General features: G+C 36.6%; 1 protein-coding gene across 1 annotated transcript in view; it reads left to right on the top strand.

Annotated features, from left to right (window-relative positions):
• TAB3 (TGF-beta activated kinase 1 (MAP3K7) binding protein 3) overlaps positions 1–26,820 on the top strand; it is a 105,384-nt gene extending 78,564 nt beyond the window's left edge. Inside the window, exons 5-10 of the mRNA XM_068533702.1 lie at positions 2,177–3,638; positions 4,519–4,679; positions 10,412–10,505; positions 13,908–13,991; positions 23,164–23,265; positions 26,157–26,820. Of these exons, the coding sequence (XP_068389803.1) occupies positions 2,177–3,638; positions 4,519–4,679; positions 10,412–10,505; positions 13,908–13,991; positions 23,164–23,265; positions 26,157–26,305 (2,052 nt within the window). The 3' untranslated portion in view covers positions 26,306–26,820. The remainder of the gene's footprint in view (positions 1–2,176; positions 3,639–4,518; positions 4,680–10,411; positions 10,506–13,907; positions 13,992–23,163; positions 23,266–26,156) is intronic.
• Positions 26,821–27,411: the final 591 nt, after the last annotated feature.

The following is a 27,411-nucleotide window of genomic DNA, read 5'->3' as shown; positions in this document are numbered from 1 at the left end:
AAACTCTAGTTTTTGTTCTCCTTTTAATCCATAGGTTTATTAAAAAACTTGAAGGAGCTAATAATCTTTTTTTTTTTCCCCTTCAGATATCTGTCAGTGACACTGTCTTGTTGGCAATCAATTTGAATCCTTTGGCTCCAAATTTGCTTAGTATCTAGCAATATCTGTCTTCTATCTTAATATCTATCTTCCTTCCCTTCATCAGCATGGTTTCAAGCAGGATAAGAAAAAGCCCAAACTTGACTTGTTTTCTTATATTTCAACAATTACTTTTTTCTTTGGCTCAGAAAGTATTTTAAAAAGTATTTGAATTTTTGTATCAAAAGTTTTATATAAGGAGGGCTTCCCTGGTGGCACAGTGGTTGGGAGTCTGCCTGCCAATGCAGGGGACACGGGTTCGAGCCCTGGTTTGGGAGGATCCCACATGCCGCGGAGCAACTAGGCCCGTGAGCCACAACTACTGAGCCTGCGCGTCTGGAGCCTGTGCTCCGCAACAAGAGAGGCCGCGACAAGTGAGAGGCCCGCGCACCGCGATGAAGAGTGGCCCCCGCTCCCCGCGACTGGAGAAGGCCCTCGCACAGAAACGAAGACCCAACACAACCAAAAATAAATAAATAAATAAGCCTACACCTTTAAAAAAAAAAAAGTTTTATATAAGGAGAAGGATAAAAGTTATTGTGGAGTTTTTGATAAAGCCAATTCTTTGAATTTCTGAGAATTCATTTTACAAAGGTTTGCTTGACTGAATTTTCTTTTACTTCCTAAAGTTTCAGTATAGTATAATGTACTTTTGGCCTAACATCCTGTCCCTTGAAATCACTGTGTTATAGTAGAAAGAGCACTGGGAGTCAGAAGACCAAGAATCTAGAACTGGCTCTCCAGTTAACTAGTTAAGCGCTTGTTGTCAAGTCATGTAACTTCCCAGGCGTCTCTTTGCTCATCTGTAAATGAGTTGAGTTGGAGTAGATGGGAACCCTAAGAGTTCTCTCAGCTCTAAAATTAAAACATTTGATGTCCTGTTTTACATTTAGCTTTATTTGGTTCTCAGCAGAAGTGAAGTGTTTGCTTTCATTTTTATATAAAATGTACTTTTCCCTAGAATATAGTTATATGTGTATATGTGCATATCGGTATATATATTTATGAAATACGGAGAAGGTCATGATAATTGAGAAACTTCAATAGATTATCTCAAAGGCAATGAATAATTGTGTTTTAGGCCAATAAAATAGTTCTGAATTCTGTATTTTAATGGAAAACTATCTTATAGTACCTTAAAATTTTCAAAAGAGGAAACCTTTTATTAGTTTGATTACTGTCAGTTGGAACATCTAAAATGTCAGTTTGCTGTTTACCATCTTTGTGTGTGTATATAATTCAAAAAATTGAAATCTTTAAAAGATTTTGGAAGTGTACCAAGCTACGTTTGAGCAGGTAAAAACTTTTGAGACTGTGGGAGTGTGAATGAATTTCATTAAGGCAGTCAAGACCTGGTTTTGTGTTAAATTACCATAACTTGGCAAAGTCATGGGAGCATAATTCAAAAAGTGGTTTTGTTTTTATACTGATATCTTTTTTTAACTTAATCTTTCATAATGAAACAGACAGTTGAAGTTAGATAGGGTTAACTTTGGTTAAACGAAAAGTAAAGGCTGCTTTAGAATTTTTGTTGTTTTGAGTGTTTAGGAATTTTATTATAACTTCTTTCTGTTTGGGGTTTCATTACCTTTTGAAAACTAACGCATGGTTATTTTCATGTTTATCAGTTTAAATATTAATGATGGATATTACTTATATATTACAGCAAGTGTGGTGAATCCAAGATTAGCCCAGCATTTTAATTTGTTGAGATGCAACAAGTGTAAGATGAGTCCTGGATTTGGAGTCAGAAAAGTTGGGGTTGAGTCACAGTGTTCATTAGTAGGTACTTTACATTTCTGTAGCAGTAGCAGTAGCGGTAGTACTAGTTATGTGAGCTAAATGTCTGTAAAATAATATGGATTGTTTGGGATCTCCTTTTCAGGGTCGATGACCATAAAGCTTTTTGTGTTTAAAATACTGTTCTCTACTTATTCTATGGCAATTATATTTACATAATTCTGTGGCAAAGCTTGACTTCCCACTATTAGGATTTGTCCATTTTGCCAATGTTATTTTTACCATTTCTTCCCCCTAGAACAACAACAATCTTGAAGCCTGTTGCCGAGCACTTTCCCAGGAGAGTAGCAAATACTTATATATGGAATACCACAGTCCAGATGACAACAGGATGAATAGAAATCGCCTTTTGCATATTAACCTGGGTATTCATTCTCCTAGTAGCTACCACCCAGGAGATGGAGTGCAACTTAACGGTGGTCGAACACTGGTACATAGCTCAAGTGATGGACATATTGATCCACAGCATGCAGCAGGCAAACAGCTGATATGTTTAGTTCAGGAACCACACTCAGCTCCAGCTGTTGTCGCTGCTACTCCCAACTACAATCCATTTTTTATGAATGAACAGAACAGAAGTGCAGCTACTCCTCCTTCACAGCCACCTCAACAGCCATCTTCCATTCAAACAGGAATGACTCCATCTGCTATGCAAGGGCCTTCACCACCACCACCGCCACCTCCTTCATACATGCACATACCTCGGTATAGTACAAATCCAATTACTGTTACAGTATCCCAGAACCTCCCTTCTGGACAGACTGTACCAAGAGCTTTACAAATTCTTCCACAAATTCCAAGCAATCTTTATGGGTCTCCTGGTTCTATCTATATTAGACAGACATCTCAGAGTTCATCAGGAAGACAAACTCCTCAGAGTACGCCATGGCAGTCCTCACCACAGGGCCCAGTGCCTCATTATAGCCAGCGTCCTTTACCTGTTTATCCACATCAACAGAACTATCAACCTTCTCAGTATTCTCCCAAACAACAGCAGATCCCTCAACCTGCTTACCATTCACCACCACCTTCTCAATGTCCTTCACCCTTCAGCTCTCCACAGCATCAAGTACAACCATCCCAGCTGGGCCACCCTAGTTCCCATGTCTTCATGCCACCGAGTCCTTCAACTACTCCACCCCATCCATATCAACAAGGACCTCCTAGCTATCAGAAACAGGGAAGTCATTCAGTAGCCTATCTCCCATATACACCATCTAGCTTACCCAAAGGATCCATGAAGAAGATAGAAATTACAGTCGAACCCTCTCAGAGATCTGGGACAGCAATTAATAGGAGTCCTTCACCTATCAGTAATCAGCCGTCTCCACGGAATCAGCACTCATTGTACACAGCCAGCACGCCACCTTCAAGTTCTCCTTCAAGAGGGATATCCAGTCAACCAAAACCTCCATTTAGTGTCAATCCTGTGTATATTACATATACACAGCCAACTGGACCTTCTTGCGCTCCATCACCGTCTCCTCGGATGATACCAAACCCAACTACAGTTTTTAAAATTACTGTAGGCCGAGCAACAACTGAAAATCTTTTAAATTTAGTGGATCAAGAAGAACGTTCTGCAGCCCCAGAACCTATTCAGCCCATTTCAGTGATACCAGGCTCTGGGGGAGAAAAGGGAAGCCATAAATATCAGAGAAGTTCTAGTTCTGGATCAGATGACTATGCCTATACACAAGGTAATTTTACCCCTTTTTTGAAATTTAATCTTTGTGGTGAGGTGGCAATCTCCTATTCAAACTAAAATAATTTATATTAGCTGTTTAATTTTAATTAAATATTTAGTATTTATTAAATATTGGGCACTAGCATTGCTATTAAGAATAGGGTTAGTGCTTCAGAATCATCTACAGACTTTGCTTTAAAATATAAAAATATAGGCATGATAATAGTGACCTAAAAGACTTCTTTTTTAGGAAGAACATTCATTGGGAGAAAAATATAGACAAGTGAAATCAATACTGTCAAAAATACAAACTACAGAGTGGGAAAAAAAGATTCATAGAGGGTGGAGTAAAGTTTACCAAGGTGAAAAATTTGAATATTTTCTAAGAGGATGGCCTGAAGGGTGTAATATTTATAAGTAATATATTTACAAAAAGTGGGATTGGTAATGAAGAACATTATTGGATTAGTTCACAGTGGACCTAACTAAATATAAGGAGAATAGAGTATTTTAAAAGTTTGTTTCAAGATATGTGATAATTTAGTATTCTTTCAGTATATAAGAAGGGAAGTAATTATGATTGTAATTCAATATGCCTGGTTTTGAGCCTGTTTAAAACGCACACAGGTATAGTTAAAGAGAATCTTGGGGAAATGAAGGACAATAGAACAAGAGGAATGTGTAGATGGTGTCATTTTGGCAGAAGCTACAAGAGCTAAATTAAAGCAGATTTGAAGGCAGAATAGCATTAGAAAGACATGAGAGTAAATGTCACCTGAAGTTGAATGACAGGGTTCTTTACAGGTATTTCATACATTAGCAATGCATATAGAAATTTCCCAGTCACTTGTTCAATGTTACTTTCTGCAATGACTTTATCTGTAATGCTATAGCCTTGCTGTTACATCAGCGAGCAAGGATGGAGAGGTTAGCAAAGCAATTGAAACTTGAGAAAGAGGAGCTAGAGCAATTGAAGGCTGAAGTTAACAGTATGGAGCATGACCTGATGCAGAGACGGCTCAGAAGGGTCAGCTGCACCACTGCGATCCCAAGGGTAAGTACGATCTATTAGGATGCATGGATAGGAAGGTGGACATGTTGGCTGTCCAGGCTGTTTGTTTTTCTTTTAGGTTCTGTTCCTGGCACAGTTTTGGTTTTGTTTCTGTTTTTTAAACAGTGGATGCAGGACTTCTGCCTTCTGTTCTCATCAAAATAATTTGATGCTTTATTTTTTTTTCTCGTGTGAATTCCATAGACTCATCACTATTTTCAAACACTGACAGTTATAATCAAGGTAAAGCACCTCATTCACTGTAAATTGCTTTCTGTCCGAATAGAAATGAAAAGTACACCTTGACCAAATATCTTATACATTGTTCTCCTGTATTCATTTATTCCTTTAAGCATATTGTATATATATTTTTCAAACATTTAAAAGTTATTTTTCTAAGTACATTAATGCACATGAGTTAGATCAAGATGAATATGCATTTTGGGAAAGTGTTGACTATAGAATATTTTAAAGCAGAGCAATTTTGTTAGTGTAAATAATTGTAGAAACTAAGATAATAGTATTAACAGCGGTCCTAACAGGAACTGCTCTCATGAAAAGATTCGGTAATATATTTTTAACATGTTGGTTAATATTTGTGAGTTCTAAAGTTCTTTAAAAATTCCGAAAAATTTGAAACAAGTGTCCTAAAATCCTGTGACATCACAAGCTTTCTGTGATCCAACCTATCATTTCATCTTTCAACATTCATTCGTTCAACAAGCTTTTTTTTTTTTTTTACAGTTTATGAATGTGGTCCTATGCTAGGAGCTTAGTGTATACCTGCTAGTGGGAGAAATAGACCCATCAATAGATAACTGTAATACAGTATAGTAAGTGCTGTGTCTGCTCACAGGTAATGAGAGAACTCATACATCAGCTAGTTTATCCGTGTATACTCAATACACTTTGCTCTCTCACATTATGCTCCTGCTGGAGTGGTCTTCTGAAGCTCTGTGTGTATAAATGCTGTCTGTTCTTCAGGGCTCAACTTAATCTCTACTTTTTCATGGAGCCATTCCTCATGTTCTTACCATCTCTTAACTAAGGGTAATCTCTTTCTCAGAGTGCACAAGTTTAGAGAAGTTAGTGTATATGTCAGGCCTCTTGCAGACAGGATGTCTGCAGCTATGCCCTCATAGAGAAGTTTTTAACTGAAGTTCGTGGCTTCAAAGGAGATCCGTGAGTCCCTGAAATTATATGCAGAGTTTCATATGTGTGTTTATATGGGAAGCAGGTCTATATAACTTTCATCTGATTTTCATAAGGTTATTAGAACTCACCTTTTTCCCTTAATAACTGTATGAAAATCAGTATTACAGCATAACCTAAAAATATTAAACAGTACAGTATTGCTATGTAGGCATAGAGGAAAGGGGAAGGCATTTTAGAAGGGAAAAAGAGCATGAGGTAATGAAGGCTTGAAGTCAAGACAGACTTTAAGGAGTCTTTACAGTTCCCTCACTTAAGCTGAGATTTCTGATGTCTTAACAGGTTAATGTGCATAGGTAGAATAGTGGAGGTGTTTGAACTGTATTCTGCTGGTAATGGGGAACCAGTGGAAGTTTTTGAGAAGTTAACTGTTGAGAAAAAGGCCTATTTAATAATGTAATGAAATTTTTTCTAATATTGACTAAATACCTAAGTATAGTCAATATCAGAAGTGAGAAGGAAGGGTTTTAATTACTTAAGACACATGGAAAATTACAAAGCTATCTTTAACTGAAAGATGATACTAATGTAAATCACATCTGTGCCTCATTTTTTTCCCCACTCGAAATCTTAATTATATCCTCTGACTGGGGGAGATATTGAAGAACATAACCCAAATGGGAATCCACCAGTGGTGGGTGGGCACTTCGGAGTCCTTTAGGTACTTGTAGAGTATAAACAAATTTTCTTAGCATAGAAGTCATTTCTCTAAAATAACCATATAAACTTTGTTTAGCAACTTCTTGCTGTATAATAATCCCTGCTAAAGCCCTATTGATTTCTTTGTTGTTGTTGGAAGTAGAGAATTGTCTAATGTAGCATAGATCAGTGCTTAAAAAAAAACAAACAGATTTTACACGAGAGCTTTTATTGATGAGACTTCTTTAGAAAAAGAGGGAAGTTAGTCAAACTGCTGCCCTACGCTATAATTTATTTTTAACTTTTTGTTATAGAGAATTTCAAACATACATAAAATAAGCAGAATAGTATAGTGAACTCCTGTGTAGCCATCACCCAGCTTCAGAGATTAGTGGCTCATGTGGGTGATAATATCTGAGAGGTGAGAAATTTGAGTGTGTGATTCCCATGTGTTTCCACTGCCAGACCTAGAGTAAAATAGAAGACTAATAGGAATGCGTGGCTGAAGAACAGTTATACGTGGTGGTTAGGATCTGGGCTCTCAATGCAGGTGTGAATTTGAATCCTACTTCTTTCTGCTCCTTCTGTGTCACTCATATATCCTTGGATAAGCAACTTCCTTTATGCTTGTTTTCTGGGGAGTACCCATCTCATGGGATTTTTGTTAGAATTAAGTAAGATAATATACATTAAACAATGTATTAAACAATTTATACAATGCCCAACAGTAAATGTTGTTTACAAGATACTGGAGAGATCTGCTTTAGGTATGTATATACATAACACAAATCTGAAATATTCTGAGAAAATTTGATTTCCTTTTAACTTTAGGAACATGTATAACAAGGGTATATATTATGTAGAAAATTAATTAAGAAATAAAGCGTTTAGTCATAATTCCCTTTTTGTTCATCGAGGCTCATTCGTGGCACCATGATGTAGTTGAAAGGGTGCCTACACAGGCTCTGGAGCCAGAGTAACTCCTTACTCACTGGTTCTAACTTCTCTGTATCTGATTTTCCCTATCTATAAAAGGGAATCATAAGAGGTATATTTTAATATTACTGTCACGATAAAGAGGCAGTATATGTAAAGTGCCTGGTGTGAAGTGGGTGCTCAATAAATGGGTATCACTATCATTGTCCCCCTCGTGTAGGATTATACAAGAGAATTAACTTTTTTGCTGCTAAGCACATATTGCCTCCTTTACGTTTCAAACTAATTTCTTACCAAGTAGTGTATTAAAAAATTGGTTAGAAACCTGTGTGCCTCATGAAACTGAAATGCAGGTTTGTGACCAGCTATATGTGCAGTTGCAGATGCTTAGAGGAGCAGTGAAATAACCTTTCCAAGGAGGGCAGAAGTGAAGGATTGCCTAACGGCCGTCATTTTTCTCAGTCTCCTATTTGCAAAGCATTGTATTAAATGCTGTGGGAGATGTCATCTCTTAACAACATCTGTATGTGAAAAGACATACATATATCTGTCTGTGAACCTGTACGTGTGTGTGTGTGTGTGTGTGTGTGTGTGTGAGAGAGAGAGAGAGAGAGAGAGAGAAAAGATAATGTAAGACAGTAAATCAGAAGTGCTGGCCAACTAAATGGTAGTGATATTAAGTACTTTCAGAGTTCTGAGATAGAAATGTTAGTTTTTGCTAGTAGTGTTCAAAGATGGGACACTTTCACGGAGAAGGGGGAAATTTAAGTTATACCTTGAAGGAAAAATAAGATTTTAATAATCGGAGAGCTTCCAATTACTCCCTCCCACAAGTTTTTCCCCTTCATTCATCTTGTCCTGATTAATTGGGTTTTTGGACCAACCCACAATCCCAGATGCGTAATTGGGGCCAAACTATGAAAGAACATTAGTGGTGTTCAACCTTGGTCTCTCTGAGACAACTTCTTAAACTGATGGAACAGGTGACTCAAGGTATTTCTGCCACCTTTTGGAAAAAAGCTTAGAATTTTTTACTTGGAAATGTCAGATATAAAACATCTTGGTACTTTACAAACAAGTCTAAATTATACACAACCAATCTTGAAACCCCCTCCCCCATGAAAATACAGTATACTTTTGGACAAATGGTAGTAATGTTTCAGAAACAGCTTTTTTCCCCTCAATCAGAAGCTATGAAGATGGACATAGGAATCTTACAGATAAACTCTTAGTTTTAGTGAGTTCCAGTGGTTCTACTGTCTTTGGAAATGAGCGTGTTGGCGGGAGTTTTTTTGTTGTTATAAGCACATGTATAATAGCCTCTTGAGTATAAAGTGTATTATAATATTTCCATACTTAGTTACAGAGCTTCACTATTCAGGACCGCTATGGCTGAAACATTCCCTTCCCCCCACAAATACATAGGAAGGATTTGCTCCTTTAGGTACTTGACTTTCCCAGTGATTCTACAAAGAAAAGAATAGGTTCTTTCACATATTCCTAGGAGGACAGCATCACTCTTTGAAACCCTTGACCAAGTGCTTTATCTTTAATATAAATGCTCAGATGTGTTTTAAACTTTTAATATTTAATTACAAGGTGTAAACATTTTGCATGTTGACATCACATGGTTTGCCCCTAGGAAGGAGAAAAGAAAAGCAATCCCTAATATAAATATTTCTCAATGACTTTTTTGTTCCCCTAGCATTCTAAGGGATTGTAGCTCTTATTATATTCTGCCTGTTAATATCATTTTAAAAACTTTTGACACCTGCTAATTTAATGGGCATTCCCAGTTATTCTGATAACATGTCCTAACAGCATAATATCTTGCATTATTGGTAATTAAAATAACCCATTTTGCTTATTTTTCATCACTTTTGTATTTAGTTTTCAGCAAAACAACATGTTTTTATCAGAATAGGATTTTATTGTCTTCCTATCATAGCAGATATTTATCTTTTACTTCATGTAGTTGAAATCACCTGAGTAACTGGGTTAATAGCTGTGCTGTGCTGAAAGATTCAGTACCCATGCCTCTGGAGTCTAAACTCTATTTTTTACTGTACATATATGTAAATAGTAAGGAAATTCAGAATCTCAAGGGAAGTAGCGGCTTCCAAAAAGCTTTATTTAACTGAAAAATAGGGCTCTCTTCACATTTCAGAGTCTCATGTATGCCCCTGAAAGACCTAGGGAGTAGGCTGGGCTGGAAAGGTCGAGGCAGAAGGAAACAGAGTTGGAGGAAGAATGGAATCCATTTGTTTCTGAAATTTTCATGTACTAGGTTAATAGCTTCCTTTGATCTAGAAAAAAAGACAAAAAGATTTCTATATAAGTTTATATAGAAGACCTCTATATAAATCCTGGCTTTATCAATTATGTTTCTTATAACCTTGGGAAAATTATATAACTTCTTTGTGCCTCAGCTTTCTCATGTATAAATTGGGGGTGATATCAGTACTTACCTGGGAAGATTGTTTTGAGGAAAGAATGAGAGAATTCTGGTGAACATAGTGCCGACAATTAATAAGCATTAATTAAAATTAGTACTGTTGTAATTTTTACCAGCCTTGACGAGACTAAAATCGTGGACATTGCTTGTTTAAAAGGTTCTTAGTTTCCCTTACCATGAAAACGTAGAAATAAAATATTCTCAATGCTTTGTGATTAAAATATGGTAGTATTTGTATGAGAGAACATAGTGTAGTATTATGGCCCCCCCACATTATATGCAGATTTTGTTTATATGTGGCCATACTGATGTCACCACTTTACCTGACTATTCCTTGAAAAACATACAGGACTTCTTAAACATGCCCTCTAATGGATTAGGGCCATTTTCTTGGTAATAACCAGTCAGAACGATTAACGTGAATAGCAGTTCTTAAATGTTGGGCTTGATAATGACTTTCCCACAATTGCTATTTTGGGTCCTTTCTTACTAGCCTGAGGAAATGACAAGATTGAGAAGCATGAACAGACAACTCCAGATAAATGTTGACTGTACACTGAAAGAAGTTGACCTCCTTCAATCTAGAGGTATAGACTTGATTATTTGGTAAACCATAAGTAATAGTGTGGTGTTTTAAGCTGCTTAAACAGCAATCATTTTGGTTTTACAGAAATAATGGATAAAAACTCTCTCTTAAAAGATCACAGTCCTGGTAAAGAGATCCCTTACTCCACGGTCATAGATCAGATTTGGGTGATCAAAAAATAGTGTTACTTTGGCAACTTCATCATTAAGTTCTTACCATTTAGACTGTTTTATGCTGTTACTCTGTATTTATCCTCTTTTAGTCATTTACTGTGAATATCTTATAAATTGCTGGGGTTTAATTCTAACACTTAGTAGATTTATATTATGTGATAGTCATCTAAGATATCTGTAAAAATAGGGATCCCAAATCAGAACATCAGATTTCTCATTTTAAAAATAAATTTCATATGCGGTTTTTTGTGTTATCTGTTACATGAAAACATTCAACTCTATCTTAGATATTTTGTTTTTGGGTTTTTTTTGGCTCTCTTATAGAAGTGTACTACAGTAGAAGCTCTCTTAATTGACTTTGATTTACCCAACTCACCAGGTTAGAGATATTCTTCATTTCCCTCTGTAAAATACACAGCCAGGAGGCTGCATTCTGGCATGTCTCTGTACTATTGCTCGCATCAGCTGAATTGTCTGCTTACCAAGAGTCAGTTGTGCCTGTTTTTAAACCCGTTTAAATTACAGAAGTATTGTAACTGGCATAATGTTTTCAAAACTGACATGAATGCAGGAGAAGCTGCTCTTTCTATAAAAGCCATAGGCAACTGCTTTTTAAAGACTCAAAGGCAAACACTTAAAAAATATATATAGGGACTGTGAATTAGATATGGGTGAAAACAACTGAAAAGGGTTGCAGAGGTAAATCAAAAATCTAAGAGGATTGTATTCTCAAGTTAAATGTTCTTAAAGTGTCTTTTTTGCTCCATTCTAAAATCAAAACAGGGAATTATAGATCAGGGTGCAGCAAACTAGCCTGCTCTCTGTTTCTGTAAATAGTTTTAGTGGAACATAGCCAGACCTATTTGTCTGCATATTGTCTGGGGCTGCTTTTGTGTTTCAACAGCAGTTGAGGGCTTACAACCGTATTACAGGTCCACAAAGCCTAAAACTTTTATTATCTGGCCCTTTACAGAAAAAGTTTGCCCATCCCCACTTTAGATCATCATGATGGGTGTAGTTAATTTAAGAAAGACAATATAGAAGTCTGGTCAACAGATACATAAAGAAAAGGTCTTGGTCCAACATTAAAATATTGCTATGTTTATATGTTTCGTTACATTAAAGTTGGCCTGGGCTTCCCTGGTGGCACAGTGGTTAAGAATCCGCCTGCCAATGCAGGGGACACGGGTTCGAGCCCTGGTCCGGGAAGATCCGACATGCCACGGAGCAACTAAGCCCGTGCGCCACAACTACTGAGCCTGCACTCTAGAGCCCATGCTCCACAACAAGAGAAGCCCCCGCAATGAGAAGCCCGCGCACTGCAAGGAAGGGTAGCCCCCGCTCGCCGCACGTAGAAAAAAGCCCGCGCACAGCAACTGACCCAACGCAGCCAAAAATAAATTAAATAAATAAATAATAAAGTTGGCGTGTAATTTTTCTTAAGAATTCCGTTTTAGTCAGCCACCCCTCCCCCACCGCCACTTACTGTTCTTAATTATGGCAGCTAAGAGAGCTTCTACTGTAAAGTACCCCGTTGCCATTTTAAGGCAAGATTATACAGTAGAAGTGGGGGAACCAAAAAGATACGGAACTCTGTGAACAATAGACAGAAGCACATTTCCATGTGAAAGTTGAGCAATCTGGTTGGGTACCCTTGAAGTTTTATTTTCAGAAGCCTAGGGGACTCTACAGCCTAGTAGCTTTAAGCAATGAAAGAACTACTGTGTGGGGGTTAGACAAACTATTGCTAGGATATTAGAAGGTTGCATCAGTTTTTTTGCTTAATGTGTTCTTTGAAGCTAAACAAGAAACACTAAAACATTTAGTTAGGATATTTTTAGTAAGCCTTATGGGATCTAGAAATTAGATCATCATCAGCTGTAACTTAAGTAACTGAAGAAATACATATGCAGCATCTTAAAGCATAAAAAGATCTAATTAATAAATTAAATAGCATTGTGGCTTTCATGAGCCATCATAGGAATTATTTTCAGAAAATTATTTAAAAATAGCACATCTAAATGGATTAAAACATTTGTGTATAGTACCTGCAAGGAAAACTGTTCGTTATTGAGGTTTTATAAACGAAGACCTGTGTTTTTGGTCTCTGTTGGGCAATAAAGAGCTCTGTTTGGTGCTTAAGCAGTTCTAAATCTCCCTTCATAAGGGGTCCAAATACATCCATTTTATACTAAATTCTACTCCTCCATCCTCTGGAAGAATTTTATACTGAGTTTTCAGCCTAAATTTTTAAGCCAGAGAAGGAATCTAGACATTTTGGGGGGCAGGGCATTTAGATTAGATACAGATCAGTGCGTGAGTTGATGAAAAGCAGCTTCGTTGTTGGTTTTGGTGAGGAAAACTTTTGTTGGGGGAGAAAATTAGTTCTAGAAATCAAGAGATCCAATATATTTGCACTATCAGTACCACATATCATCCTCTGTAAATAAACATGTATACAGTTTAAAAGCTTAACTGGAATTATGCAGAACTGGCAGATTGCAATGATGGGTTCACAGATGTGAAGGTAGGACCCAAAGTTGGCATTGGATCAAAACTGACCTTGCAGGAGTCATCTCAGGAGAAGGGGCTGAAACAGACACTGTATCAGGGAGTGAACATTTTGAGAGAGGTGAGATTGTTCTGTTATGCTGAAATTGGCAGCATATCATCTTTTATTATTGATAAGTCTGTAGGCAACATTTAAGATACTCCTTTTCTTGAAGATAGGAATCCCTGAGCTGCTGATATCATAACAACTTGATTAATCTTTGTAAATCTATGTTTAGCTTCTTCCATACTTGAATTTATAATGGATAAAATTTTAAGGTTAATATGAAAGACATAAACGTGAGCTTTCTCATGGTTTTGTTCATTAAAATCAAAACAAACAGAGAAAACAGTTCAGTCATCCTTTCATTTCTCTTCTTCATTTACCTCCCTATGTGCGCCACATACTTAATCCTGTGTAAAGAGATGAGCTTTATAGTTAGAAAAATGTTCCTTTAGGTGATACATTGTAGAAAGAAACTGAAGTGGTAGTTTGCTTGGGTATTTTCTCAAAATGGTAAAACAATTTCAGTGGGAGAAGGGTAGGATAGTATAATGAGTTTTGAAACCCTGGAAAAACAGTTCCCCTTTTTACATGTTTTATTTCCATATTTTCAACAAAAAATTCAAATAACAGGAGAGAGAGTCCTAAATGCCTGCTGATTTTATTTTCTTTATAGGTAACTTTGATCCAAAAGCTATGAATAATTTTTATGACAACATAGAGCCTGGTCCAGTTGTACCACCCAAGCCACCTAAAAAAGGTAAGTAGGGAAATGTCACAGACGTCATAGAAATGAATATGAAAATTCCTTGGCAGTTCACCTAAAAAGCTGGAGAAATTTCCATTAGAGATAGCATTTTAAAAGTTACCCTATTGATGTTACTGTGGCAATAATAAAATGGCCCGAAACATTAATTTCTAAAAAGTACTAAAATTAATAACTCCTAGAGGTCAAAGGTAACTAAAATACAATATACAGTTTATTTTTTAAAAAATAACTTGGAAAACTTGTTATTTTGTATAGGTGATTTACACTGTTATGTTAGTTTCAGGTGTACAGTGAATTTGGTTCTGTTATGATATACATATACCCATTCTTTTTTCAGATTCTTTTCCCATGTAGGTTATTACAGAATATTGAGTAGAGTTCCCTGTGCTATAAGTAGGTCCTTGTTGAGTATCTGTTTTATATATAGTCGTGTATATGTTAATCCCAAACTCCTAATTTATTCCTCCCCCACCATCTTTCCCCTTTGGTAACTAACTGTAAGTTTGTTTTTGAAGTCTGTGAGTCTGTTTCTATTTTGTGAATAAGTTCATTTGTATTATTTTTTTAGATTCCACATGTAAGTGATACCATATATTTGTCTTTTTCTGTCTGACTTACTTCACTTAGTATGATAATCTCTGGGTCCATCCATGTTGCTGCAAATGGGGTTGTTTCATTCTTTTTTATGGCTGAGTAATATTCCATTGTATATATATATGTGCCACATCTTCCATACCTTCTTTATCCATTCCTCTGTCGATGGGCACTTACGTTGCTTCCATGTCTTGGCTATTGTAAATAGTGCTGCGATGAACATTGGGGTGCATGTACCTTTTCAAAGTATGGTTTTCTCCAGATATATGCCCAGGAGTGGGATTGCTGGAACATATGGTAGTTCTATTTTTAGATTTTAAAGGAACCTCATACTATTCTCCACAGTGGTTGTACCAATTGACATTCCCACCAACAGTGTAGGAGGGGTTCCCTTTTCTCCACATCCTCTCCAGCATTTATTGTTTGTAGGCTTTTTCATGATGGCCATTCTGACTGGTGTGAGATGATATCTCATTGTAGTTTTGACTTGCATTTCTCTAATAATCACTGATGTTGAGCATCTTTTCATGTGCCTCTTGGCCATCTGTATGTCTTCTTTGGAGAAATGTCTATTTAGGTCTTCTGCCCATTTTATGATTGGATTGTTTGTTTTTTGATATTGAGCTGCATGAGCTGTTTGTATATTTTGAAGACTAATCCCTTGTCGATTGCATCATTTGCAAATATTTTCTCCCATTCTGGGGGTTGACTTTTTGTTTTGTTTATGGTTTCCTTTGCTGTGCAAATGCTTTTAAGTTGAATTCGATTCCATTGGGAGTTTTTTTGTTTGTTTGTTTTTATTTTCATTACTCTGGGAGGTGGATCCAAAAACATACTGCTGTGATTTATGTCAGAGAGTATTTTGCCTATGTTTTTCTTCTAAGAGTTTTATAGTATCTGGTCTTACATTTAGGTCTTTGATCCGTTTTGAGTTTCTTTTTCTGTATGGTGTTAGAGAATGTTCTAATTTCATTCTTGTACATGTAGCTGTCCAGTTTTCCCAGCACCACTTATTGAAGAGACTGTCTTTCCTCCACTGTATATTCTTACTTCCTTTGTCATAGATTAGGTGACCATAGGTGTGTGAGTTTCTCTGGGCTTTCTATTCTGTTCCACTGATCTATATTTCTGTTTTTGTGCCAGTACCAGACTGTCTTGATTACTGTAGCTTTGTAGTATAGTCTGAAGTCAGGGAGCCTGATTCCTCCAGCTCCGTTTTTCTTTCTCAGGATTGCTTTGGTTATTCGGGGTCTTTTGTGTCTCCATACAAATTTCAAAATTTGTTGTTCTAATTCTGTGAAAAGTGTCATTGGTAATTTGATAGGGATTGCATTGAATCTGTAGATTGCCTTGGGTAGTGTGGTCATTTATAACAGTATTGAATCTTCAAATCCAAGAACACGGTCTGTCTTTCCATCTTTCTGTGTCATCTCCGATTTCATTCACTAGTGTCCTATGGTTTTCAGAGTATAAGGTCTTTGGCCTCCTTTGGTAGGTTTATTCCTAGGTATTTTCTTCTTTTTGATGCGATGGTAAATGAGATTGTTTCCTTAATTTCTCTTTCTGATCTTTCATTGTTCATGTATAGGAATGCAACAGATTTCTGTGTATTAATTTTGTACCCTGCAACTCCACCAAATTCATTGATGAGCTCTTAATAGTTTTGTGGCATCTTTAGGATTTTCTACGTATAGTATGATGTTGTCTCTAAACAGTGACAGTTTTACTTGTTCTTTTCCAATTTGTATTCCTTTTATTTATTTTTCTTCTCTGATTGGTTGCTGTGGCTAGGACTCCCAAAACTATGTTGAATAATAGTGGCGAGAGTGGTCATCCTTGTCTTGTTCCTGATCTTAGAGGAAATGCTTTCAGTTTTTCACCATTGAGAATGATGGTTGCTGTGGGTTTGTCGTATATGGCCTTTATTATGTTGAGGTAGGTTCCCTCTATGCCCACTTGCTGCAGAGTTTTTATCATAGATGGGTGTTGAATTTTGTCAAAAGCTTTTTTCTGCATCTATTGAGATGATCATATGGTTTTTATTCTTCAATTTGTTAATATGGTGTATCACACTGATTGATTTGCGTATATTGAAGAATCCTTGCATCCCTGGGATAAATCCCAGTGGATCGTGGTGTATGATCCTTTTAATGTGTTGTTGGGATTCTGTTTGCTAGTAGTTTGTTGAGAACTTTTGCATCTATGTTCATCAGTGATATTGGCCTGTAATTTTCTTTCTTTGTGACATCTTTGTCTGGTTTTGGTATCACGGTGATGGTGGCCTCATAGAATGAGTTTGGGAGTGTTCCTTCCTCAGCAATTTTTTGGAACAGTTTGAGAAGGATGGGTGTTAGCTCTTCTCTAAATGTTTGGTAGAATTTGCCTGTGAAGTCATGTGCTCCTGGACTGTTTGCTGGGAGTTTTAAAATCACAGTTTCGATCTCAGTGTTTGTGATTGGTCTGTTCATATTTTCTAATTCTTCCTGGTTCAGTCTTAGGAGATTGTACCTTTCTAAGAATTTGTCCCTTTCTTCCAGGATGTCCATATTTTTGGCATAGACTTGCTTGTAGTGGTCTCTTATGATCCTTTGTATTTCTGTGGTGTCCATTGTAACTTCTCCTTTTTCATTTCTAGTTTTATTGACTTGAGCCCTCTCCCTCTTTATCTTGATGAGTCTGGCTAAAGGTTTATCAATTTTGCTTATCTTTTCCAAGAACCAGCTTTCAGTTTCATTGATCTTTTCTATTTTTTTCTTTGTCTCTATTTCATTTATTTTTGCTCTGATCTTTATTATTTCTTTCTCTACTAATTTTAGGTTTTGTTTGTTCTCTTCCAAGTTAATTTAGGTGTAAGGTTAGGTTGTTTATTTGAGATTTTTCTTGTTTCCTGAGGTAAGATTGTATTGCTATAAACTTCCCTCTTAGAACTGCTTTTGCTGCGTCCATGTGTTTTAGATTGTCGTGCTTTTTTTTTTCATTTGTCCCTAGGCATTTTGGGATTTCTTCAGTGATCCACTGGTGGTTTAGTACCATGTTGTTTAGCCTCCACGTGTTTCTGGTTTTTGCTGTTTTTTTCTTGTAGTTGATTTCTAATCTCATAGTGTTGTGGTTGGAAAAGATGCTGATATCATTTCAACGTTCTTAAATTTACTGAGGTTCACTTTGTGCCCAGCATGTGATCAATCCTGGAGAATGTTCCATGCGCACTTGAGAAGAATGTGTATTCTGCTGCTTTTGGATGGAATGCTCTATAAGTATCAGTTAAGTGCATCTGGTCTAATATGTCATTTTAAGGCCTGTGTTTTCTTATTGATTTTCTGTGTGGATGATCTGTCCATTGATGTAGGTGGGGTGTTGAAGTCTGCCACTATCATTGTGTTACTGTTAATTTCTCCTTTGAAGGCTGTTAGCATTTGCCTTATTGAGGTGCTCCTGTGTTGGGTGCATAGATATTTACAATTGTTAGATTTTCTTCTGGGATTGATCCCTTGATCATTATGTAGTGTCTTTCTTTGTCTCTGTTAACAGTCTTTATTGTAAAGGCTATTTTGTCTGATATGAGAATTGCCACTCCAGCTCTCTTTTGATTGATTTCCATTTGCATGGAATACCTTTTCCCATCCTGTCACTTTCAGTCTGTTTGTGTTCCTAGATCTGAATTGGGTCTCTTATGCATATACATGGGACTTGTTTTCGTATCCATTCAATGTCTCCTTGTTGGAGCATTCAGTCCTTTTACGTTTAAGGTAATTATAGATATATGTATGTGCTTATTGCCATTTTACTAATTGTTTTGGATTTTTTTTGTACGTCTTTTTTCTTCCTCTTTTGTGTATCTGTTGTAGATTTTTGGTTTCCGATCCCCATGAGTTTTGTTTTTGTTTTTTAATTTTTATTGGAGTATGGTTGATTGATTTACAATGTTGTGTTAGTTTCAGGTGTAGAGCGGAGTGAATCAGTTATACATACATATAGCCACTCGTTTTTAGATTCTTTGCCACTTTCCCATATAGGCCATTGCAGAATATTGAGTAGAGTTCCCTGTGCTATATAGTAGGTCCTTAATCTATTTTATATACAGTAGTGTGTCTATGTCAACCTCCCAATTTATCCCTCCCCCCCCTTACCCCTGGTAACCGTAAGTTTGTTTTCTACATCTATCTATAACTCTATTTCTATTCTGTAGATAAGTGAACTTGTACCCTTTTTTGAGAATCCACATATAAGTGCTATTTGTCTTTCTCAGACTTACTTTGCTTAGTATGATCATCTCTGGGTCCATCCCATGTTGCTGCAAATGGCATTACTTCATTCTTTTTAATGGCTGAGCAATATTCCATTGTATATATGTGCCACATCTTCTTTATCCATTCCTCTGTCGATGGACGTTTAGGTTGCTTCCATGTCCTGGCTATTGTAAATAGTGCTGCAATGCACATTGGGGTACATGTATCTTTTTGAAGTATGGTCTTCTCCAGATATATGCCCAGGAGTGGGATTGCTGGATCATAGGGTAGCTCTATTTTTAGTTTTTTTTGAGAAATCTTTCTTTCTTACTGTTTTCCACAGTGGCTATACCAATTTACATTCCCTCATTCCTTTGGGAGAACCTCTACCATATAACTATTTTTCAGTTTGTGGGTCTCCCACCTGGTGGGTATGGGATTTGATTATATGGTGAAAGTGCCCCTCCTACCATCTCTTTGTGGCTTCTTCTTTGCCATTGGATGTAGAATATCTTTTTCGGTAGGTTCCAGTGTTTGTTTTTTGTTGATTGTTGTTCAGCAGTTTGTTGTGATTTTGGTGTCTTGGTGAGAGCAGGTGAGCTCAAGTCCTTCTACTCTGCTATGTTGTCTCCCTTCCCCCAGAATAAGTTGAAACTGTATATAATATAGTTAACATTATAAATGTACTCAGCATTATAAAAACTATAGTCCTAAAAGATAATTCTTACAGTGTAATGGGAATTTTAAAGGTCTTCTTTTAGAATGGGAAGTTTGATCTGCAGTAGCTCTACGATTATTTAATTGACTGACAGGCCACAAAAGAATCCTTGTGTACTCAACAGGCAGGCATAACAATTAGATTGGGACTAGGTGTTTTCTCATCAAGGACAAAGTAAATCCTACATAACCAAGATTTGGAGGAGTCACTTTTGCATAGTTGTTATTAAATCATTTCTGTGTAGTATGAAAGATATCAAATCTTTTCTTTTGAGTTTTATGTACCAAATGTATAACTGGCATTTCAGTATCTTAAAAAATTTAATCTTTTTCGGAGTTCTCCATTCTTATAATTCTCAAGACTGAGATGAAGTATGCATTTCATATCTTAATCCTCTTTGGTTTAAAGAACTCAAGGTAGGTTGATCATGAGGACATACAATATTGGAGAAGGCCTTACTTAAAAAAAAGTTACCTAAGGGTGTAACATTTTAAAATCACATCAAACTGATTAATCAGAGAATTTAAAATTCTACACAAATAATGTTACCTAACCTAAATTACTTAGTTTGGTTGAACAGCTTTGTGTTCAACACTCGGTACAGAGTGTTTTAAGTATTTCATTTATAGGTGGCAATGCAGTACGTGTTCTTTTTATTGTGTAATACTGTTGGGTTGGCCAAACAGTTCGTTCAGGCTTTTCTATAAGATGTTACAGAAAAACCCGAACCAACTGTTCGGCCAAGCCAATACTATGGATGTTTTGACTGCTCTGCATTTAAAATAGCCTACTGCTGTCTAAAAATGGTACAAAGAAGAATCTTAGTGGATGACTACCAAGTACCAGATTTGTATCTACTAAGGAAGCATTACCTAGTGGTAATCCAGTTAATTGATTCAAGGGCTGTGGGAGGAATCACCCTGTTTAAGGGATATGTCCACTGTGAGCCACCTTATTAGCATAAACTCTGTGGTCTGAAGGGCCCACCGTAATTAACAAGGACACTCCTGTCTCTTGAGAAATTGCAAGATTTTAGAGGTTATCTTCCAGGAGCTGGGGACAAAGCTAGAGCTTTCTTTGAGCAAGGCCAAATTCTTTTCTTTACAACAGTTAAAGTAGTGCTTAGAAGGAAATTTATAGCCTTAAATGCTCATATAAGACAAGGAGATCTAATGGCAGTGACATAAAATTCTACCCTAAGAATATAGAAAAGAAAGAACAAGGTAAGTGAAAAAGAAAACATAAGAAACATCAATGAGACAGAAAATACAAACAAACAGAAAATCAGTAAACTCTCAGGTTGACTGATCTAGAAGAAGAAGAACAGATTACCAAAATCAGCAATGAAAGATTATCTCTCTGTTAAGGGAATGCAGTGAACATCTTTATGCCAATAAACTCAACACTGTAGATGAAATGGACACATTCCTTGAAAAATGTATCCTACCACTACTGAGAACAAGATGAAAAGGGAAAATATAACTAGTTATATATGTAATTAAAGGAATTGAATCCATTATCAAAAGTTTTCCCAGAAAGAAAACTTTAGACCCAGATGGTTGCACCAGTGGGTGAAGTCTATCAAATATTTAAGGAAGAGATAATGCCAATCAATCATACAAACTCTGAGAAAATAGAGGAGGAAGGAAAGCTTCCGATTTTCTTTATGTAGCCAGCAGGACCCTGATTCTAAAACCCAATAGACATTACCTACCTCCCCGAACGAGAACAAAGTTAGTTACAGATCAATAACCCTCATAACATAAAAAAACTTAATAAAGTACTCACTATATAAAAAAAGATAGATAGATAGATAGATAATACATCATGACCAAACTGGGTTTAGCCTCAGGAATGCAATTATTAAGAAAGTAAAGGAGAAAAAGCATATGATCATTTCATTAGATAACTGAAAAACATCTGATAAAATTCAGATGACATGATTATTTGCAAAGAAAATCTAAGGATACCAAAAAACAACTGTTAGAACTAATAAGTGAATTTAACAAGGTTTTGGGATATAAGGTCAGGATCCAAAAACCATATTAGCCAACAATTGGAAAGTGGAGCTAAAAGGATAATTACAATACCATCCAAAAAATGACACTTATTAATAAATTTAACCAGATATGTACATTGAATATTATAAAACACTGCCCAAAGAAGACCTAAATAAATAGTAATAAACCATGTCTGTTAATAAATCAATTTTATTAAGGTACCTATTCTTTTCATATTGATGCAATACCAGATTTAACTGTTTTTTTCTTTTTTTGGTAGAAATTAATAAGCTGATTCTGAAAGTCATATGGAAATGCAGAAGACCTAGAATATCCAAGTGGAATATAGATGTTTATCTGAATAATAAGTGTGATAATTAGAGTGAGAGAAAGAAGGAAAGACAGAAAGGGAGACTGAGAAATCTTTTTGGACTAGACTTTGTAGTTAAGCAATGCAAGTGTGTGTGTGTAATAAGCTCCCTCAGCTGATTCGGAAAGTCGTCGTTCCCCCGGCCCCCAACCTTGACATTGGTAACTCATAGTGGCGAGAGCACTGACCTTGGTGTGGTACAACTTGAGCACTGGTCCTGGTTGTCTTGGCCACCTGACCTTGTTCAGATCCAGAGAGGTGCTTCTGTACAGGGTTGTTGTAAGAGTCAGTGAGGAGGAGGTATGTGATGCTATAAAAGTGGTTAACAGATCTAAGAAGTAGAACTTTACCTTATTCTATTCTCTGGAGCCTAAGATGTTCACTCTGCTTTTGTTTTACTCTGATAACAGTGTTTAAATGCCTAAGCCCCATGCTTAGGATTGTGGAGCACTGATTTCCAGAGGTAGGTTGTACTAGAGGACTGCTTATGGGCTCAGAACTGATTACGAAATATAAGATCTTTCTTTGGTTCTTAAGGGTAAATCATATGAAGTCTGCCATTTTTTTGTTTTTACTTAATACAAAACACTACTTACTAACTACCTATAAATTAAGAGAAACAGTATTCTAGCAAGAAATTGGTGTGCCTGCAGTCCATGTTGTGAAGTGTCTACTGGGCTTTTGCACACACAGGTAACTGGAATTTATGAAAAGATTGGGGAGTATGTATTATCAGTATATAGTATTACTTTGAGTTGGTTCTGATTTTTCAATTACTGCTATTTTTGTTCTTTATAAAATGCTATGGTTTACTGTTAACCTTATTAATGCAATGTGTTCTTTGGTTAGCCTTATATGGGTAGTGTACTTGAAACCCATAATTTTCTAGTAACTACTGCTTAATCAGGGAATTGCTAAAGTATAATCTCCCAAATTTTGGGTTCATATTGACATTTAATTATACTGAGTTTGCACCCCTAACTCACTAGAAAGTGGGAAACTGGTGAAATAAGTCATTTATTCCAAGTAATTAGAGAGGATGGAAAAAGTGGATACAACCTTATCCACTGCTCTGGATAGGTTGTAAAAGCAGTATTAAATATGGCACTTGCCTTCATGGGAGAATGAAAGGTAGCATGAGGTAATAGAGTAAATACTCAACTGTGTGTGTTCTGTGAAAGGTCCTTGTGAGCCTGTCCGCTCTTCTAATGAACAGCTTGATCCCTTCTTCCTGGCTCTGCTTCTTCTCATGCAGACTCATCAGACACCTGCACAGTTGAGAGGAAAGCCCGAAGAATTAGCGTGACCTCCAAAGTACAGGAGGACATCCATGACACCCAGGCAGCAGCTGCAGATGGTTTGTACTTGTGTGTCTGGAGTTTGTGCAAAATGTCCAAACACACATGTTAACCCATGTAGAGTTCTCATAAGTAAAGGCCAACCTTTTTTTTCCCTTAAGAAGTTACTCTCTACTGAGTTTCTAAGGCTGTGCTGTCCAACAGAAATACAGTTGAAGCCACGTACATAATTTTAAATTTTCTATTAGCCAAAGTAGAAGAGAAAAGTGAAATAACATTTCACTATGAAATCAATATAAAATTAGTGAGGTATTTTATTTTACATTCTTTATTTATTTCATACTAAATCTTCCAAATATGGTGTATATTTTACACTTAGAGCACATCTCAATTCAGAGTGGCTGCATTTCTAGTGGCCACCATATGGGACAGATTCCTCTAACAGTATCTAGAAAACAAGGCCAAGTAAATAAATAAAAAACAACTTGAACTTGAGAGTTCTGGACTTTACAATATGTTATCAAACGCAGATTAATATTATAAGAAAAGAAGTCTGTACTCCTAACAGAGAGATAACCAAGTTCAGGTTTTGCACCACTTTCCCTTTAACATACATTAAAGTTTATGTACTCAATTAAATTTTTTCTTTTTTTTTTTTTTTTTAAGATTTCCTCTTAGTGTACTTTTTTTTTTTTTAACATCTTTATTGGAGCATAACTGCTTTACAATGGTATGTTAGTTTCTGCTTTATAACAAAGCAAATCAGCTATACATATACATATATCCCCATGTCTCCTCCCTCTTGCGTCTCCCTCCCACACTCAATTGAATTTAATCTTAGTCCTGACCACCCATAGAATTCCTTTCTAAAGATTTTTTTCTCACAAACCTTCTACAACTTTCTATATTCGTATTAATTTCTCCCTTATTTTCTTTCCCATTTAGAAATAACCAGCTTTATGACAAAATTACTTTCTATTCCCTTCAGAAAACACATTTTCATTCTTTATGCACCTTCTTTTTCCTTGCATACAAGGATGTTTTTCCTTACTAGTTTTTAGTACTTACATATTTTAATTAGAATTCTTAACCTTAAAGCCTTAGTTTCTAGCAAAAGCTAAGAAGTAATTATGAACTGTTTGTTTGCCAATCAGGAAATGCTGGTATGATGAACTATGAACATATCCTAATCTCTTTCTTTCTTTAATAACCTAATTAATTTCTTTCTTTAGTGGGTCCCAAGACATGTCCAGTGAACTCAAACAGACTTGTTTATTTAGCAGCTAATGTTCTAGTATCTTATTTGGAAATGATCTGAATATTCAGCGAATTCCCATCGCTTAATTTAGCAGTTTCAAGTTACCAAAAATCTGGAGAAACTGTTCCGTGTAGGCAGTCCTAACCTAAAACATTATTCCTAAAGAGTTCACCTAAAAACTCTCATCTCATTTACCTTTAAAGTTTCATCATATCAACTTATTTTCTTGCTGACAAATTTTGTAACAGGAATAGTAACATCTTATTTGACTTCTAGTCAACCTAGGTACAATAAAAGTTCATGTTGATGACTGTATGGTCTGTATTCATTAAACCAACAAACTTAAACTTGTTTTCATTCATTGAAATGAATCCTAGATCATGGTCCTGAAATTCATTTGGTTTGTTTTCTTTTATATTTGAGTATTTATATAAGCACTTAATTTCATTGAAGCCAATTAAATAGAGCTCTTTTATAGATTGTAGGTATGTGGTGTTACCAAAATCAGTACATATATACATACATCCAAACAGACACAGCGACCCAGTACTTCCCATGCCAAAATTTCAGCCAGGAACCAGGTACGATAATATGAAACCCACCACTTACAAAAGAGTTTGGATTCAGACTGGGTTTCTGGCAGATTGAACAAATCAAGGTCACCTATTTAGATGGTTAAACCTTTTTTACTAATATTTATAGAGAAGACACTTAAGATTTGTATTTGTCCTTGACAAGCCAAATTCCAAGTTACCTAGCCCCCCCTTTATTTTTTCTTATTGATAAGAGTTAGTTACCTTTGAAATTTGCATTTTAAAAATGGCCTAGATAAGCATTCCTGGAGTAGACCAGCTAGAACTTTGGCATCTCAAAGGCATAGGAGGAGAAATGCAAGCTTCTCCTAGGTGGACTTTGTTCCTTAAGGCCAGATCCACCCCGCCCCCGCCACTATTCTACAAGCCTCTTAAGATAAATAGGGGAGGGATTTGGGAATGGTAAAGGATTTGTGGGCTTTGGATTGTTCCTGGAGCTACACCTCTGGTCCTGGAAAAACCTGATTTGTAAAACAGGGACAGCTGTTTTTAATTTCTCAAAGAATGGCGTGGCCACCCTAATGATATCAAAGGATCGACATACCCATCCACCCTATGATTGATAGAATGTTTTTTTATGAACTGTCACACCACTTATAAGTCATTACGATTAAAAACATGCATATTGTGGAGCTGAAAGGCTCGTGGAAGAAGGCACACATTTAATCAATGTTTGATATAGTATGGCTAGTACTACGGGGGGTGGGAGTCATGGGCGGGCTGAACTTGTGAGGGAAGACTTAGGAGGTAGAACTAATTTAACATGCTATATAACATTTCTCATTTTTTTCACTTGGCTGGAATATAGCATAACTTTCCACTATCTAGAGATAACGAACTTGGAAGGTAGTCTGTGCTGGACTTCTGTCTACTTCTTGTAGGAAAAAAGTAAATTGTTGAGAACAAAGTAGAAAATATATCATAAACTTACTATTTAGTTCTACATTTCTAGTAGCTACGTATACTACTTGGCTTTCTCATTTCACAATACCACTTTCCTTGCTTTTGGGGGGTAATTTTTAATTTCCGTTTGGATTATACTTAGAAAAAAATTCACTGTATTTTCTGTTTTCTCTCTTTTATTCCTAACTGCTCTCAGAGCATCCAAGTAGCTCCAAACAGAGTCCTCGGACACAACCCCGAGATGAAGACTATGAAGGGGCTCCATGGAATTGTGATAGCTGCACCTTTCTGAACCACCCCGCACTAAATCGCTGTGAGCAGTGTGAGATGCCACGGTACACTTGAATTCCCAAGAGTCTGCACTAGGTTGAGAGTGAAACTTTGAGCACCCATTAGAAGCAAAGGAGACCTGGGGAATCTGTACATCTGCCCAGCCTTTTCATTTCAGATAACATGGTGGGGGGGAGGGGGTGACAAGGCAGCCGCTTGTGCTCAATAAAGGAAGAATGGGGAGGGTTTTTTCCCCCTTTCTTAACTCAGTGCAGAGTTAGAGATAGAAAGGGATACTTGAAATGGGGAAAGGATTCACTCCTGAAAGAATGTACACAGAGAAGTCAAGAGCTCTTCTGTGCAACCCCAATTGTTAAAGTTACTGCTGTTAAAGTTACTTATAAAATAAGTTACCCTTATTTTATAAACTAGAACTTTGATTCATGATGTGACATGTTACAGTTTATGCAGACAAACTGTGAATTGCCAGAGCAGACTTACCTGGTCACAGCTCTCTGGAAAACCCAGGCTCCCCAGGCTTCTTCCTGTTGCTTCCGAAAGAAGAGAAGGACAGGGAAAAGCAACCAGAGGATGTTTTTCTGGGGGGGGGGGGGGGGGCAAAATAACAAGGGTATTTGTAATTGCTGCTTTTTTCAGGGGTAATTTCAAACACACAAACAGAATGTTTTAAAATGTGATTTGTAGCAGTCAGGAATTAGGCATATCGTGCCCTTTGTTCGAAAGTACAATCGGAGGATAATAAGATCCTTTTTGCTTGTACAGTGATTCATCAAGCTATACCAACACTGGTAACTAAGACCTAATTACGCCGCATAATAGATATATTTTTTAAGTTACTGCATGCTTTTATTAGGCCACTGGTTTTTAAAATAACGAACAAGTCCTTACAAATTATGATTTTATGAGTGACCTTCTGGTAAAACTGCGCTTTGCCAATGGCACAGTGAATGTATGCTGAATGTAAATCCATTCCAAAATCCACTTGGAATCTTGAGCTCAGCTGTGGTTCTATAAGAAATGTTTGCAGTCCCTAGAGCCTTTTGCCCCCTCCTTCCAATTTGCGATGAGTCCACGATGTTTACAGCACAGATGATACTTTGTGCCATAACCCTAACTTAGCTGAAAAAAATTAATATTAGTTGTTCAATAAAGATATATTT

Source organism: Eschrichtius robustus, chromosome X, assembly GCF_028021215.1.
Source record: "Eschrichtius robustus isolate mEscRob2 chromosome X, mEscRob2.pri, whole genome shotgun sequence".
Classification (NCBI taxonomy): Eukaryota; Metazoa; Chordata; class Mammalia; order Artiodactyla; family Eschrichtiidae; genus Eschrichtius; species Eschrichtius robustus.
The sequence above is the reverse complement of the archived record's forward strand: the minus strand, read 5'-3'. Positions and strand labels throughout refer to the sequence as shown.